General features: G+C 47.7%; 1 protein-coding gene across 1 annotated transcript in view; it reads left to right on the top strand.

Annotated features, from left to right (window-relative positions):
- Nucleotides 1-512: 512 nt before the first annotated feature.
- Nucleotides 513-12,761, top strand: part of IGSF11 (immunoglobulin superfamily member 11) — a 107,504-nt gene continuing 95,255 nt past the window's right edge. Inside the window, exon 1 of the mRNA XM_075034771.1 lies at nt 513-686. Within this exon, the coding sequence (XP_074890872.1) occupies nt 608-686 (79 nt within the window). The 5' untranslated portion in view covers nt 513-607. The remainder of the gene's footprint in view (nt 687-12,761) is intronic.

Raw genomic sequence — 12,761 nt, 5'->3', positions numbered from 1 at the left:
TAGGCAGGCCCTGGAGAGAAGCAGCCCCCCCCCCATCATGCTGAATCTGGAAAAAAAACCTGTTGGGGTGCAATCTCCGGAGTACCGGACCGCACCTCCTCCCCTTGGCCCGTGTAGCATCCTTAAGGATGCGGCGGCACCGGGTTAACGGTGAGGCTGGAGGGGGGGGGGGGGGTGTTGAAAAATCCGAATTAGTGTGTGGCCAGCGCGGAGAAGGAGGGCTGGTGGGATGGACCGCTGGTTTGCTGGGACGGGACGTGCGGGGGCTGCCAAGCCGCAGCCCGGCGGGTTGCGGGGGCGGCTCGGGGCCGCCAGGCTGCGCTCTCGGGCCGGTCGCCGTTCCCCGCCGCCCTCCCCGGGGCTACTTACCGGGGCTTTGGGGCACGGCGGAGCCTGGGAGCGGGCGGTCCCGGGGATTGAAGCGAAGCTGGGTCCCGGCATCATCCCCGTTAGCATCCCCGGTGGTACCTGCCGGGGGGGGGGTGGGTGGGTGGGGGGAGAAAGAAGAGGAAAAAAAGAAAAAAAAAGGAGGGGGGGGGGAATAAAATAAAATAAAATAAAGGCAGGGCTCGGCGACCCCGCTCTGCTCCCCTCGCCCGGCCCCGGGATGACGCGGCGGCGCCCCGGAGGTGGCAGCGGCGGGCGGTGGGTACCGGTAGCCCTGGGAGCTCTTCTGGCCCTGCGAGGTGAGTTTTGCTTTGCACGGGTGGAGGGGGGGGGAAACGGAGCGCGGGAGCCACGGACCGAGCATCACCCGTGGGGTGGGTGCCGGGGATGGGGCGGGCGGGGGGGGAACCCCCCCGCCCGCCCCATCCCCGGCACCCACCCCACGGGTGATGCTCGGGAATGCGGCGGTGGGTGAGGGTTTTTTTTTTTTTTTGCAGGCAGGCGTGGGGAAGGAGCTCTGCTCAGCTCCTGCTGCACCATCCTTACTATTATATATATCTAATTTTTTTTTTTATTTTTTTCTTACCGTGCTGTAAAACTTGCTTTCGGCTCGGCGCTGTTGTCCGGGCCTAGCCCCCTCGATAAGCTCACCTGGGTGGGAAAACTCTGGTCTAACCTTCAGGCCCTGAGGCAGCGGGGAACTTTCTGCAGAGATGGTGACAAGCTGCCCCTCTGTGTCGTCCCCCCCCCCCCAGTGGGGTTCTTTCCTCCCTCTCCTCTGCCTTTTCCCAGGCTCCTTCGGCTCAAAGTGCCTACCCCTGGGGATGCGGAGAGATGGAGAGCACTCCATCACCTCCCACCCCCCCCCAGAAGCCCTTCCGAAATAAGGTGCGTACCCCCCTGGTTCCTCTGTGCGGAGAGGGAATAAATTGCGTGCGACAGATGCTACTCGCATCACTTGGTGCATTGCTGGAGAGCACTAGGAGATGCTGTGGGAAGGGCAACAGGAGAAACTCCAGAGCGCAAAACGTTGGGACTCATCTGTTGATCAGGTAGCGATGCCTTCTTTCAAGGAGTGCCAAACTTTAGAGCAGGCCTGCTCCGTCACCTTTTGTCGAGGTCTACGAGACAATTTTCTTAAGGTCTGCTCGTTTACGCAGAGGTTCGCTAAGTAGTTTAGCGGAGGTCTGCCCAGCAGTGAGCAGTTCTGAGCCAGCCGGGCACGGCCGCTGCCCACCTCCACGGCTGGGAAACTGGGAAACCTCCTGCAAGCGAGCCCTCAGAGAGCAGGAGGGCAGTAAGAAATGATGGGCTCTCCCACAAAAATACCAGAGATGTCTCGGCAAGGTCTGGGTGGAATTTTCTTGCAGTCCGGATCTGGATGGAATCTGCTGCTTGGGTAGCAGTGCCTGGGTCTCGGTGCCCTGCGAGGCGCAGCGGGCCATTCCTCTCTGCCCTGGACCCACCGAGAAAAAAGTCTTGTGATGGACGAGGTGAATTTTCACAAATGCCTCGGCCCCAAAAGCACCCTGAGCCCCATCCTCAGGAAACGTTTGGGAGTCTGAGTTGCATGCATTAAATGGAAATTGCACCTGCTGACTTCAGAGAGGTGAACTGTGGAAAAAAGTTATTAGCATTTAATTGAAAGAAATGATCTCAGCTGTTTCACACTTCATGCCATTTCTTTACTTTTTGAACTCTTCTCAGTTTGGGAAGTGAGTTCAATGACTTTCAGGTTCTTGATGCCACAATTTCTTGTCCGCAGGCATTGCAAAGGTGTAACTGCCTAGAAAGTTACTGTGCCTACTGCAGTTAGAGGCATATAAGTGATGAAGCGTTTCTGTTATGTGATATCACTGCTAAAACATATAACAGTAACCAGATCTAAGGTTAAAATTAAAGGGGCGTTTAATTATCTCTTTAGGCGAAAAGATTGACTTGATATTTAATTTTGTTTTTTTGGTTGAGGGCAGGTAGGGACAACAACAATGGAGGCGACTGGGCACAGAAACACACTTTTCCATGAAATATTTATCTGCAATAGTGTAATAGTTTTTCTTGTGCTTTCCTTAAAGGCTTAAAGATTACCTGAATGAACCATCTGTGCCTCAAGCTTTTTTCTCTTTTTGTCTTAGGAAAAGTCTTTAGAAGGTGGTGGTAGATGAAAATAGCTATGGTACACAGTTACTTCTGTGTTACACAGTATGGCCATATTTTCACTGGTTCTTGAATTTGAAAAGAAAACCCTGGTAAGGTATAAGGAACAGGCAGACACTCATGAAAGCTGAAATAAAATTGAGAGAATTTTTTCTAAACGACATTTGCAGAAGATCAGCAAGTGTATTTCTGCTCTGGGTTGCCAAGTCTGGTAAGGAAGAGTGATTTTTTTTTTTCCTTTTTGAGGCTTTATATTGGTTTGGAGGATAGAGAAGAAATATGATGGGGTCACATGCAAAGTGATACCTAAATGGAAGGTGAAAGGTTTAAAAGTTAAAGGATCAGAAGCTGTAAGAGTGTATATACAGAAGAAATACTTAATGCCAAACAAATGAAAAGTGTGGTGGAGGAAAGGTCCCTGGAGGTCGTTTTGTCATTCTTGCACTTTATGCCTATGATAAAATACAGTCAGGCTTTGTAGTGAAATGTCAATCAAGTATTATAGTCCCATTTTCTTACATTGTTTTGCAATTTGTGGAATAGCAATGGTTCTTTTTAACCGGAGCTAGATGACTGCTTTCTTTGGGCCTGTAATACCCGTGTTTAATGCTCTTGGGACAGGGGCAGTGTCTGTGTTTTCCCTCTAAAGCATTGTGAGCGTAATAACTTTTGTGGAAATAATATTTTTCAGGCTCCCTAGAGAAGTTTAGGGAAAGATAGGAGGGAATTCTGTTTAGAACTTTGAAACCAAACCTGTGATTGCAAGTCAATCCTGCTACGTAGCCAGAAATAGCACGCTGCAAATTGTCAAATGTGTTAGAAATCACACATCGGGTACAGCTAAACTGCAGAACCAACTTTTTTTTAACTGTATGGCGTTTGGATCCTGTGACATAGTATTGCAACAGGTGAGATGTCAGCATGTTAGAGTCTGTTGCAGCTGGATTTTGCAAGATCGGGGGGTGGTGGTGGTGCATGTGCGTGCCTGGCAGTATTGCATCAATGCAACAGCTGGTCTGCAACTTTTTACACAGGGCGGTCTTTCCAGTCCTCAACTGAAGTCACTCTCCTGCCAGTCTGAGGTGATCACGGCTGAAACCAGGTTTTTAAGCTTTGGCCTTGCAGCACCCTTTGGGTTAGCCCATGTATCCTTTCCAGCCCTGCACCAGGTCCTTGGTCCTAGCAAGAGAGGACTGTGGCAGTCCCTTGCTCTTCCATGCTTTTGCATATTTATTTATTTTTTGGAACAGATTGCCATTTGTGTCAGGCTGTGTGGTTTTGTGGTGTGTAGATAAATTATTTTGCTCGTAACCTGACCTTGGTCCCCGGTGGTAGGCACAGATGCATTAACTACTTCTTTTGTCTCTGAAGTGGGCACCCTTCCCTTATTTCGGAAACTGATTCTTTATCTCTGTTGCTTCAGTATTGCCTCAAACCCAATTTTCTTTTGCAAGATTCCCTTCTCTCAGGGATCTCAAAGTGCCTCGAGAACAGCTATATTTAGCTGCTCAGTAGTGATATGGATATACAAAGTATGGTATAAACAACTCATTAAGAAACTTAGAAATCAGTTTTCCTGCCTTCACTGGGGAGATGTGTGGGGGTTTTTTATTATACCAATAGTACAGATGGAGAAAGCGAGGCTCAGAGGCTTCGTGACCCACTGAAGGTCAGCGGCTGCTAGTAGTAGTCTTGAGTGTCTTGGTCCAAGCTGTAACCACAGGAGAATGCTTAAATTTATGCAGCAGGTTAAGCAATACTGTAATGGTACTCTTTAGGGATGTTCACTACTAAATTGTGGTGAGTCATCTATATTTAGCAGGATGCTACTATCATTGTGCTTTTTAAGTAAAGTGCTTTTAACACAGTTTATTTCAAGGAGAAGTGCATGCACTGGAAATCTGTTCTTTGTAGTTTTCTCCTCGTGGAGCATTAATGCTGCCTTCCCTTTTGTAAATGTTCAGAGAGAAATTTAGCTCCTGGTTGTTTAACAGACAGTAGCGTAACAAAGACAGTTCCCTGCTTAATACTACCTTGTGTTTGCACAGTCATTTACAAACATTAACTAATTGAGAGCCTCCAAACTTACTTTGTGAGGACAGTCAGTTTGATTTATAGCGTGGAAAACTGAAGTGTACAGAGGTGAAATGATTTGCTTGCTGACAGGTAGGACATCTCCCCAGCCTCTCCTTTGGAGAAGTCGCAACTACAGGGCTCCTAATCATATGCCACCCCACTTTTCTCTCACGTTTCAGGTCTGATGCACCAGAGAGAGAGCACAATATTATTAACCGTGCACAGTGAACTGTTGTGGTTGTGTTTTTTCCTTATATGTTTTAATCTTTTTGGTTTTGGAGGTCACTTGTGTTCATTCTGGCTCCTGCCTTGTTTTTCATTGCTTGAGCTGGGCTGAGGACAAATGCTTTCTTTCGTCAGGATTGAGGAATCTGGCTTCGTTCTGAATGGAAATAGAAGTTAAATGCTTTGATGGTTTTGAAAGGAAATTTTTGAGAGAGATTCCATCTTGGGACAACCAATATTGTATTTCTTCGTGGAATTGTATTATTATTATCATATAAGAAAATACCCTAAGCAAAAAGGTATTCTGATGTGAAAAGTCAAAACTTTTCATCCCAAAGATGCTTAAGTCAGATGTTTCTGTATTTCTGACAGTTTCCCCCTGTTTTTTCTTTTGAAACAGTTATGATTTTACAAAACATCCCACATTTGATAAGGCTTGGTTTAGTGGAAGTAGCTACAGTAAAAGCCTTCGTGGCTGCTATTTTTTTACTTCTACAGGGCATTTCAAAAACAGCAGCAATAAAAAACCAACTTGCAGCAATTGGTGGTATCTGTGTACAGTCTGTCCATTATTTTTGCCATCTTGACACACGTATGCAAACACCATGTACACATACATGGCATTGCCCGTGTCCTTTCCTTACCCATCCTGCTGTAGAACACTGCTTCTACCAAAAGAAGCAGAATGTGGTGTACAAACTAAGAGAAGTTTCTATTTAAGAAATACAGCCCCTTTGTTAATCTTTGTTTCCCCTTTTGGAGCAGTTGCTGGAGAAATCAGAGCAGGACTCGCAGATTGAGCTCAGTCTCTTATTACTTGTGCACGTGCAGAGCTACAGCTCTCCTGGCAGCACGGCAGTACTTATGCGGGTATGCAAATGCACGAAGTTAATTTCAAGTGTAATTTTGGTATTAGATTGATTAGATCACTTAGGGATAAAAACTTGTGCATTTTTTTCTCACATCCTCATGAGTCGCCCTAGCTCTGAACGCGAGCTAGATTGTTTCACAAGCATCAGCAGGAGAAAGCCGATGTCTGAACTCCGCTTGGTTACACCTGGGCTTTGGTTTTACTCAAAATGCCAAAGCCAGGAATGTCACTTTGGGGGGGGTGGGGGTGGGGGGCAGAATGACACACTGTTTACAATGTGTGGTGCGTTTCTAAGCAGTGCTGGGTCAGGTCAGACCGCTGGTCTGCGGTGATGGATGCTTCACCGGGGGCTGCCGAAACCCCCGCAGTGAGCAATTGGTGCCAAATGTTTAGCAACGAGGAGTCTGGTGCCATGCCAGTGCTACAGGTTACCCCAGAAGGAGGTCGGTGTAGGCATTGCTCCGGACTTCAAAGCCTACTCAAGCCAATTTTCTCTTAATTTCAGGCACTGCCCATGCTCCACTTCCTTGCCATAAAATGAACCGAGTCAGATATTCCTCCTGCCAATGCAAAGCAAATAAAAAGTCCATCCCCTCCCTTTTCCTCCGAGAAGACCCCTCCGCTTGCAAAGCAACAGGCACCAAACTTTTCCCCTTGCCAGAAGCGAGGTTGAGCTGGGGTAACTGAGCCCCCTCTTGGCAGCCTCTCCAGTTTTTGGGGGGGTGGGTGCGTGGTCCCACTGGGCACCCAAATCTCAGCCTCCCAAACTGCGTGGGCTGTCCGGGCTCTGCTCTTCCCCTGCCTGGTGTTTTAGCAGCATCTGCCAGGAGCAAGTGGGTTGGTACACCCTCTCTGCATGCCCACTGGGGAGATTACTTCCTAATCCTTGTTAATTAGAAGTTGGCTAACGCCTGGAAGCGTGAGGGTGTAGTGCTGCTATGCTTTTTTCGGTTCTTCTTTTTTTTTTTTCTTTCTACCTGATGTATCTGTGGATGTTCCCAGTATCCTTATAAATGCACAGGCCTCTGTGATTTCTGCTGAGCTCTTCACTTTATGATAACATGGGCTAATCATTCCTGGTAGTTAATTATGGGCAGTCTTTGAATAAGCAGAAAAAGTAAAAACAGAAAAGGAAAGGAAAATCATCACATTTTCCTTATGTCTGGTCACATTTCCTGCTCTTGTGTTGTATTGAACAACCTTTTGTCTTTCTCTTAAAAAAAAAAAAAAACAACAAACTAAAACCATAGAAGGGCCTGTTTCACTTCTTCATGCCCCTTTGATAATTTCTGTCTAACTCCTCTCCAGGTTAAATTGTCCCAATTTTAACTGTGCTTGACCAGTAAGTGTTATTGACTGGTGGATTTGGTGTACCTTCTGTGTTTTCAGGTGTGCCATCCAGAAGTAACCGCAGCAATTCCAGCTGAGGGTGCACTGTCAGTGTTCGCAGTGGCATTTTAATACTTCCAGCATCCTTTTCAGCCTCTGCCTTTAGACATCCTAACAGCTTGCTTGCTTTTTTGACCACCGTTGTATGCTGAACAGATGTTTTCATTGAGCCGTTTGCAGTGATACCAAGATATTTTCCTCAAGTGATTACATTTGAATTAGAGCCCCATGGTATACGAGTAGTTCAGATTATTCTCTCAAGTTCTTATTACTGTCCATTTGGTAATGTTGAATTTCATCTTGCATTATGCTGCCCACTTGCTGAGCTTTGTCAGATCCCTTGGAAGTCTCTCTCAATCTTCTTTTGTCTCAGCCAGCCCAAATCATTTTGCCAGCTCCCCGTCTCTCTTCCAGATATTAAGGAATAGATTAAACCACCCCAGAGCTGGTATGAAACCTGGGGGTAATCCCTTGTAATCGGGGCCAGAGCAAGGGCAGGGGGAGAAGGGCTCCCGTGCCTGGGCACTGAATGGTGGGGGGGCAGCAGCTCTGGGCTCAGCCTGAACCTGGCTGGCATGAAACCCACCTGGGGAAAAGGCAAAGGGGGGGTTCCCCCCTCTGGCAAGCAGAGGATGGGGCTGGCACCAAACTGGTATCCTGCCCGGAACAGTTTAGCAGGTGTGCTTTGAAGTGACTGAGAATTAATCACTTAGTCCTGGCCTTTTTCCTTCCACGATTTGAGTGGATTGAAAGGCCACAAGTTCCTCTGAGCAGAGATTAAACTGGTTTGTCTCCTGTTGTGTACTTTTAGGGGCTTAGGGAATTTGACCGGTTTTACCGATCCCTGCGGACGCTTCCAGGTTAGCCTGTACCCTCTTAGGGAAAGGACTGCTCACTTCAGGAAACACCTGACTTAGCAAGAGCTTGCACATCTTCGCTAGCAGCGCAGCCACTTGAGAAATGTCATTCCCCTACTCTTCAGCACTTCTGGACTTGTCCTTTGAATATATTGAAATGATTGTTTGGTTTTTGACTTTTGCAATTTGGCCTTCAGTTTTGTTCTCAGCCCTCCTAGCTACCATATTACGAAGCAACTGCTTAGACTGAATGACTTCTTGTTCCTTTTGTTTGACCACAGTGTGCTTTCTTGCTTCTCAGCAGGTTTCTTTTGTTGTTCAGGGGCACTGACTACCTTTTCAGTGACGATGCTGAGATTGCTTCAACACACCACCATACAGAGTGTAACAACTTTAATTCCCCTGCTTTTGAGGTTAGGCTGTTTTGACCATTTTTGCTGGTAATCATCTTTTCTAACGTTTAAGAGGCACGATGCAAAGTTCTGGTACTGTTTTTCTCAGAAGGATGCTAAATTTGATTACGTAGTGGTCAGTGTTACTTTGACTCGGGTTGCTCTTTGCATCAGTTGCAGTGTTTTAGCTTGAGTGCCCTGGGACTGGCCGTTCCCTACCTACACTCTTTAAGACGCTGCAAAATTGTAACCTGCTGTGACACTTAGCTAATTCCTCTGTGTGTTGCTGAAGTAGCTATTTTTTGCTGTTTTCTTTGACTTTGTGGTTCCTTTGCTTTCACTCAGCGTTGTGCTGTAGATATTCCCTTCCTGATTGGGAGGCCAGTGGTAAATCCAGGCTGCTGTAGTGAGATTTGGTGTTTAGCTAACTTTTCTCTCTCTTCAGCCTTGGCTATCTAGATGGGATCTGTGTGTTACTCATCTTGCAGTTTGATATCTCTGCCCTCTTGCTCACGCTAGATTTCCAGGCAGGACATTACTGTCTGAATTCTGCAGCCGCGGGCCCACGGACTATGAGAATGTTGGACACTTCAGCCATTAGTTATCGTGGCGATTTCATCCCTTTCATGTATTGTATAAAGTGGTTATTGCATCATGTTGTAGGGATTGCTTCGCTGCAGGCTTCAGCATCAAACCTGAAGTGCTCCTTGGAGAATTTTGCTCCAGCTTCACGCCGCCTGCTCCGACCTGTGTTCCCACGTGGTCTATTGGCATCAGCCCCACTCTATGAAATGTTTGGTTTTGAAGCAATATCCCGGAAAATACAGTCCTGCTTCTTCATTTAAGGGTCTCTGTGCATCGCTCACCCTGCTGCCTCTCACTGCCTGTGCCAGTGATGGGGGCCTGAAGCTCCCAGTGGATGGGATGGGTGACAGGCAGACCCTGTTTTGGGTTTTTTTTAGTGAAGCCCTGTGAGAAAAGGTGCCAGAGGGCTTCTGCAGGGTGCTGCTGGGCTTATGTGGCTGCTGGGCTGCTTCTGTAGCTGAGCGTGTGTTTGAACTTTGCTGTCTGACAGGGTTTGATGTCTGAATGTCTCTTGGTTGTGGAGCTGCTAGGCTGCAAGCTCGCTTGGTTTTCTGGCTGTGTCTCGGGAGCTAGTGGCTCATGAGAGGTTGAGAGGACCTTGGCTACTTGGCAGAGGGACAGAATAGCCTCAGTCTGTCTGCAGAATCATCATGTCCTTGGCTTGTCAAGGGCAGCCCTTCCTTTTGCCCCTGAAACAGCTGGTGTGCCCTGGGCCCCTATTACGGGACTCATCCGCAATGAGCGCTTCCCTCTCCTGCGCTGAAAATGCCTCGGACACAGAGCGTAGGTTTGTGTTTCTCAGCTGCACGGAGTTGCAGCGAGGCTGCATTTTGCTTGTTCTTTTGGGGAATGCTCTGTGTTAGTTCTTCAGCAGCTTTTTTTTAATGCATAGTCTCATCTGCTGCTATACCCCTATTCTCAGTGGCTGCTTATTTTTTTTTTGTAAGACTGCATTTTGGCTGCCAGTTGTCCGTGTATCCACGGAATAAGTACAACATGGGTAGGCTTCCCCCACCCTCCCTGGTCCCCATCCTTCAGCCCTCTTGCTCTAATCCCCCTTTTCACCCTCCCTGGGTGCTCCAGCCCTGAGCCAGAAAGCCGAAGTGGAAGGGACCGCTGCAGGTGAAAGAAGGGAGGGAGCTGAAGCATCCCACAGCCACCGGCTTGTGTTGCATCCTAATTACAAATAGCCCTTTTGGCGTCAGCAGTTTGTGGGAAATAATTGACAGGAGGTGCCGGCGAGGTGCTGAGTCAGAGCGAGGTGTGCTTGCCAAGTCACTGCAGCAGAAGGAGCCCGCTCGCCTCGCGTGGAGGGAAGCCAATGGACGGTGGGTTTCCTAGCTGCCTTTTGGGCCTCTTTCTTTCCTTTTTCTGAGGCTGCAATCAGGCAGCAGTGATGCTATGTATGTAAGGGAGAAACCAGGAGGTGGGGGGAGCTTTTTTCTCTTTTTTCCTTTTTTTTTTTTAATTGGCTGTCAGCACTGGGGATTAGGAAATGCAGGCTCTGTTCCCACCTGCTGCCACTGGGTCTCTGTGCTGCCATTTCCATGCTCTGAGCAAGTAGAAGAGGTAGAAAACACATGTTGGGGGTCAGGGACAAGTGAGTGGCTCTAGTCACAGGTTGATGTCTCCTGGGTGAGGAAAAGGAGTGTGTGACACCCTCAACCGGGCAAGGCGGATAGCTTAGCAAGCCAAAAAAGCTGCAAAAATAAAATGACTGAAAAGGTGTTTTGGCTTGTCCTTCCTGAGGGTTGCTTCTGCTGCAGCGTCCTACCGTTTGTTCAGGGGTTTGAAGTGAATTGTTTGACCTGCAGGAAGATGAGCGCTTGTCCTATATACATCCAGCACCTGGTGGACCTCCAGGTCAGGCTGGTGAGAGCTTTGCTGTGTACTCCTGACCTTCTTGTGTGGCTAGCATCAGTGTTTATACCACAGCTGAATCTGTCCCAGAGACCTGGCTCCTTTTCTTTTCCTTGCTCCAGGGTGACTTCAGACTTCTTTGTCATTTTTCCCCCTTTGTAGCACAGGGTACCACTTTCTTGCCTCGGACAAAAGTTGGTAGTTTGCACAGTGATCTAAATATATGTGTGTCTGATGTGTGCTGCCTTTGTAGGGAGGGTCTATTTTTGCTTCAAGTAGCCACTTTGTAGAAGATGAGGAGCATGAAGGAGGCCCACATATTTTTCAGAACCTTTCATATCTACACTGTGCTCTATCCACCCACTTTTTTTTAATGCTCATCTTTGTATAATCTTTCTCCCCACTGACTTGGGTAACAGGCATGTTTTCTAGATCATCATGCAGCTGATGGGAAAACTGAGGCCCAGAGATGGGAATTGCTTTTCCTGTGGTCATGCAGGGTTCCCATGACCAACCTGGGGCTGGAGCCTGCATCTCCTGACTGCCAGCCTGTCCCTTCTCCATGGGAGCATGCTGCCCGTCTGCTGATTTAGTCAGTGGCCTGATGAATATTTTCCCTCCTGACTTTTTGTGGCAGTGGCTCTTGGATGGTTATTGATTTTTTTTTTTGAGTCTTTAAAGAAAATCTGCAGTGACTAAATCAAATGTGGTTCTTCTTTCATCCTTGCCTTGGCCACCTCCACGATGAAAGTCATGCACGGAACCCCCAGAGAAGTGGCACTGGGAGCACTGGGGAGGGGATTGCATCTGCGTGGTGTCTGTCCTCCTTGTCTCCAGCTCGCTGCCTCTTCACATACTGGGTGCAGCCTGGGATGCTGGTGGCAATCTTAAACAATCTGTGGCTTAACGATGTTTTGGAGGAAGCCTTGCCCCACTGGGTTCTGCTGCGAGGTCAGATGGGGATAGCTTTGCCATCAGGCTTGGCTCGAGAGGCCCAGGATGGTCTGCTGCATGCCTGGCCTGCCTTCAGTTTGTATTTCTGTGTGAGTTTTGCCATGGATGGTGGAGATGTGCTAGCTAGGGCACTGCTGTAGAGATGAGTGGATCTGGTGTTCCTGCGTTTTGAAGAGTTGCCTTCATTGCTCAAGGGAACCTTAGTCTCCATCTGGCCAAATACAGCCTTTCCTCCTTATCTACTCTCTACCCATGCTATGGCTTCACTCTGGAAATGGGGAAAAAAAAAATAGAGCATTGTCTGTTACAATTGGGATTTTATAAGGTACCTATGGGAATTAAGCACTCAATTCCCTCAGGTTCCTTTTAAACAGCCTTGGCTGATGTGAATTTATGTTGAAAATCAGCAAGGAGAGGAAGCAGTCCTGTCAGCAGTGCCATAGCTGTTCTCCCTGTGTTCGATGTAGCAACTGCTGCGATAAAGCTTGCTTAGCTTTTAAGGTCTGTGGGTCAGGAGCTGGGACCAAATTCTTCAAGAGGTGTCCAGTGTGAGTGGACCCTGTGCCCTTGCCTCTTCTGGCCCTGTGCTGAGGGTCTTTTAAAGCACTCATACGTATTGTGGAAATACTAGTGTGTAATAACAATGTATGTAGGGACTCTGTGCTGTTTGGGGCTTGATAAATGCACCTCATGTCCACGGGGCCAAGGACTAAGCCTGCTGTGAGGCAGTCCAGGATGACCAAGGTCTGCAAAACCAGCTTTTCTTTCACTTCCAAGGAGTAAAAATATGTATGGATGGTGAGGTGTAGTGTTTAATTGCAACCCGTTGCCAACTGCAGGGATAGCATTTGCTCTGGAGATGATTGGGAGAATATTTTGACAACTGTAAGAGCCTTCTTTCACTCTCTTCCTCCATAACCAAATAACCACAGTTTGCATCAGTTTTGCACGGAGAAGCTCGGTGACAATCATCATCATTTTAATTAAAAGTAAACAAATATGGTATTA

Source organism: Buteo buteo, chromosome 8 (genome assembly GCF_964188355.1).
Source record: "Buteo buteo chromosome 8, bButBut1.hap1.1, whole genome shotgun sequence".
NCBI classification, from domain to species: domain Eukaryota; kingdom Metazoa; phylum Chordata; class Aves; order Accipitriformes; family Accipitridae; genus Buteo; species Buteo buteo.
Note: the sequence above shows the minus strand (reverse complement) of the source record. Positions and strands in the feature narration are given on the sequence as shown.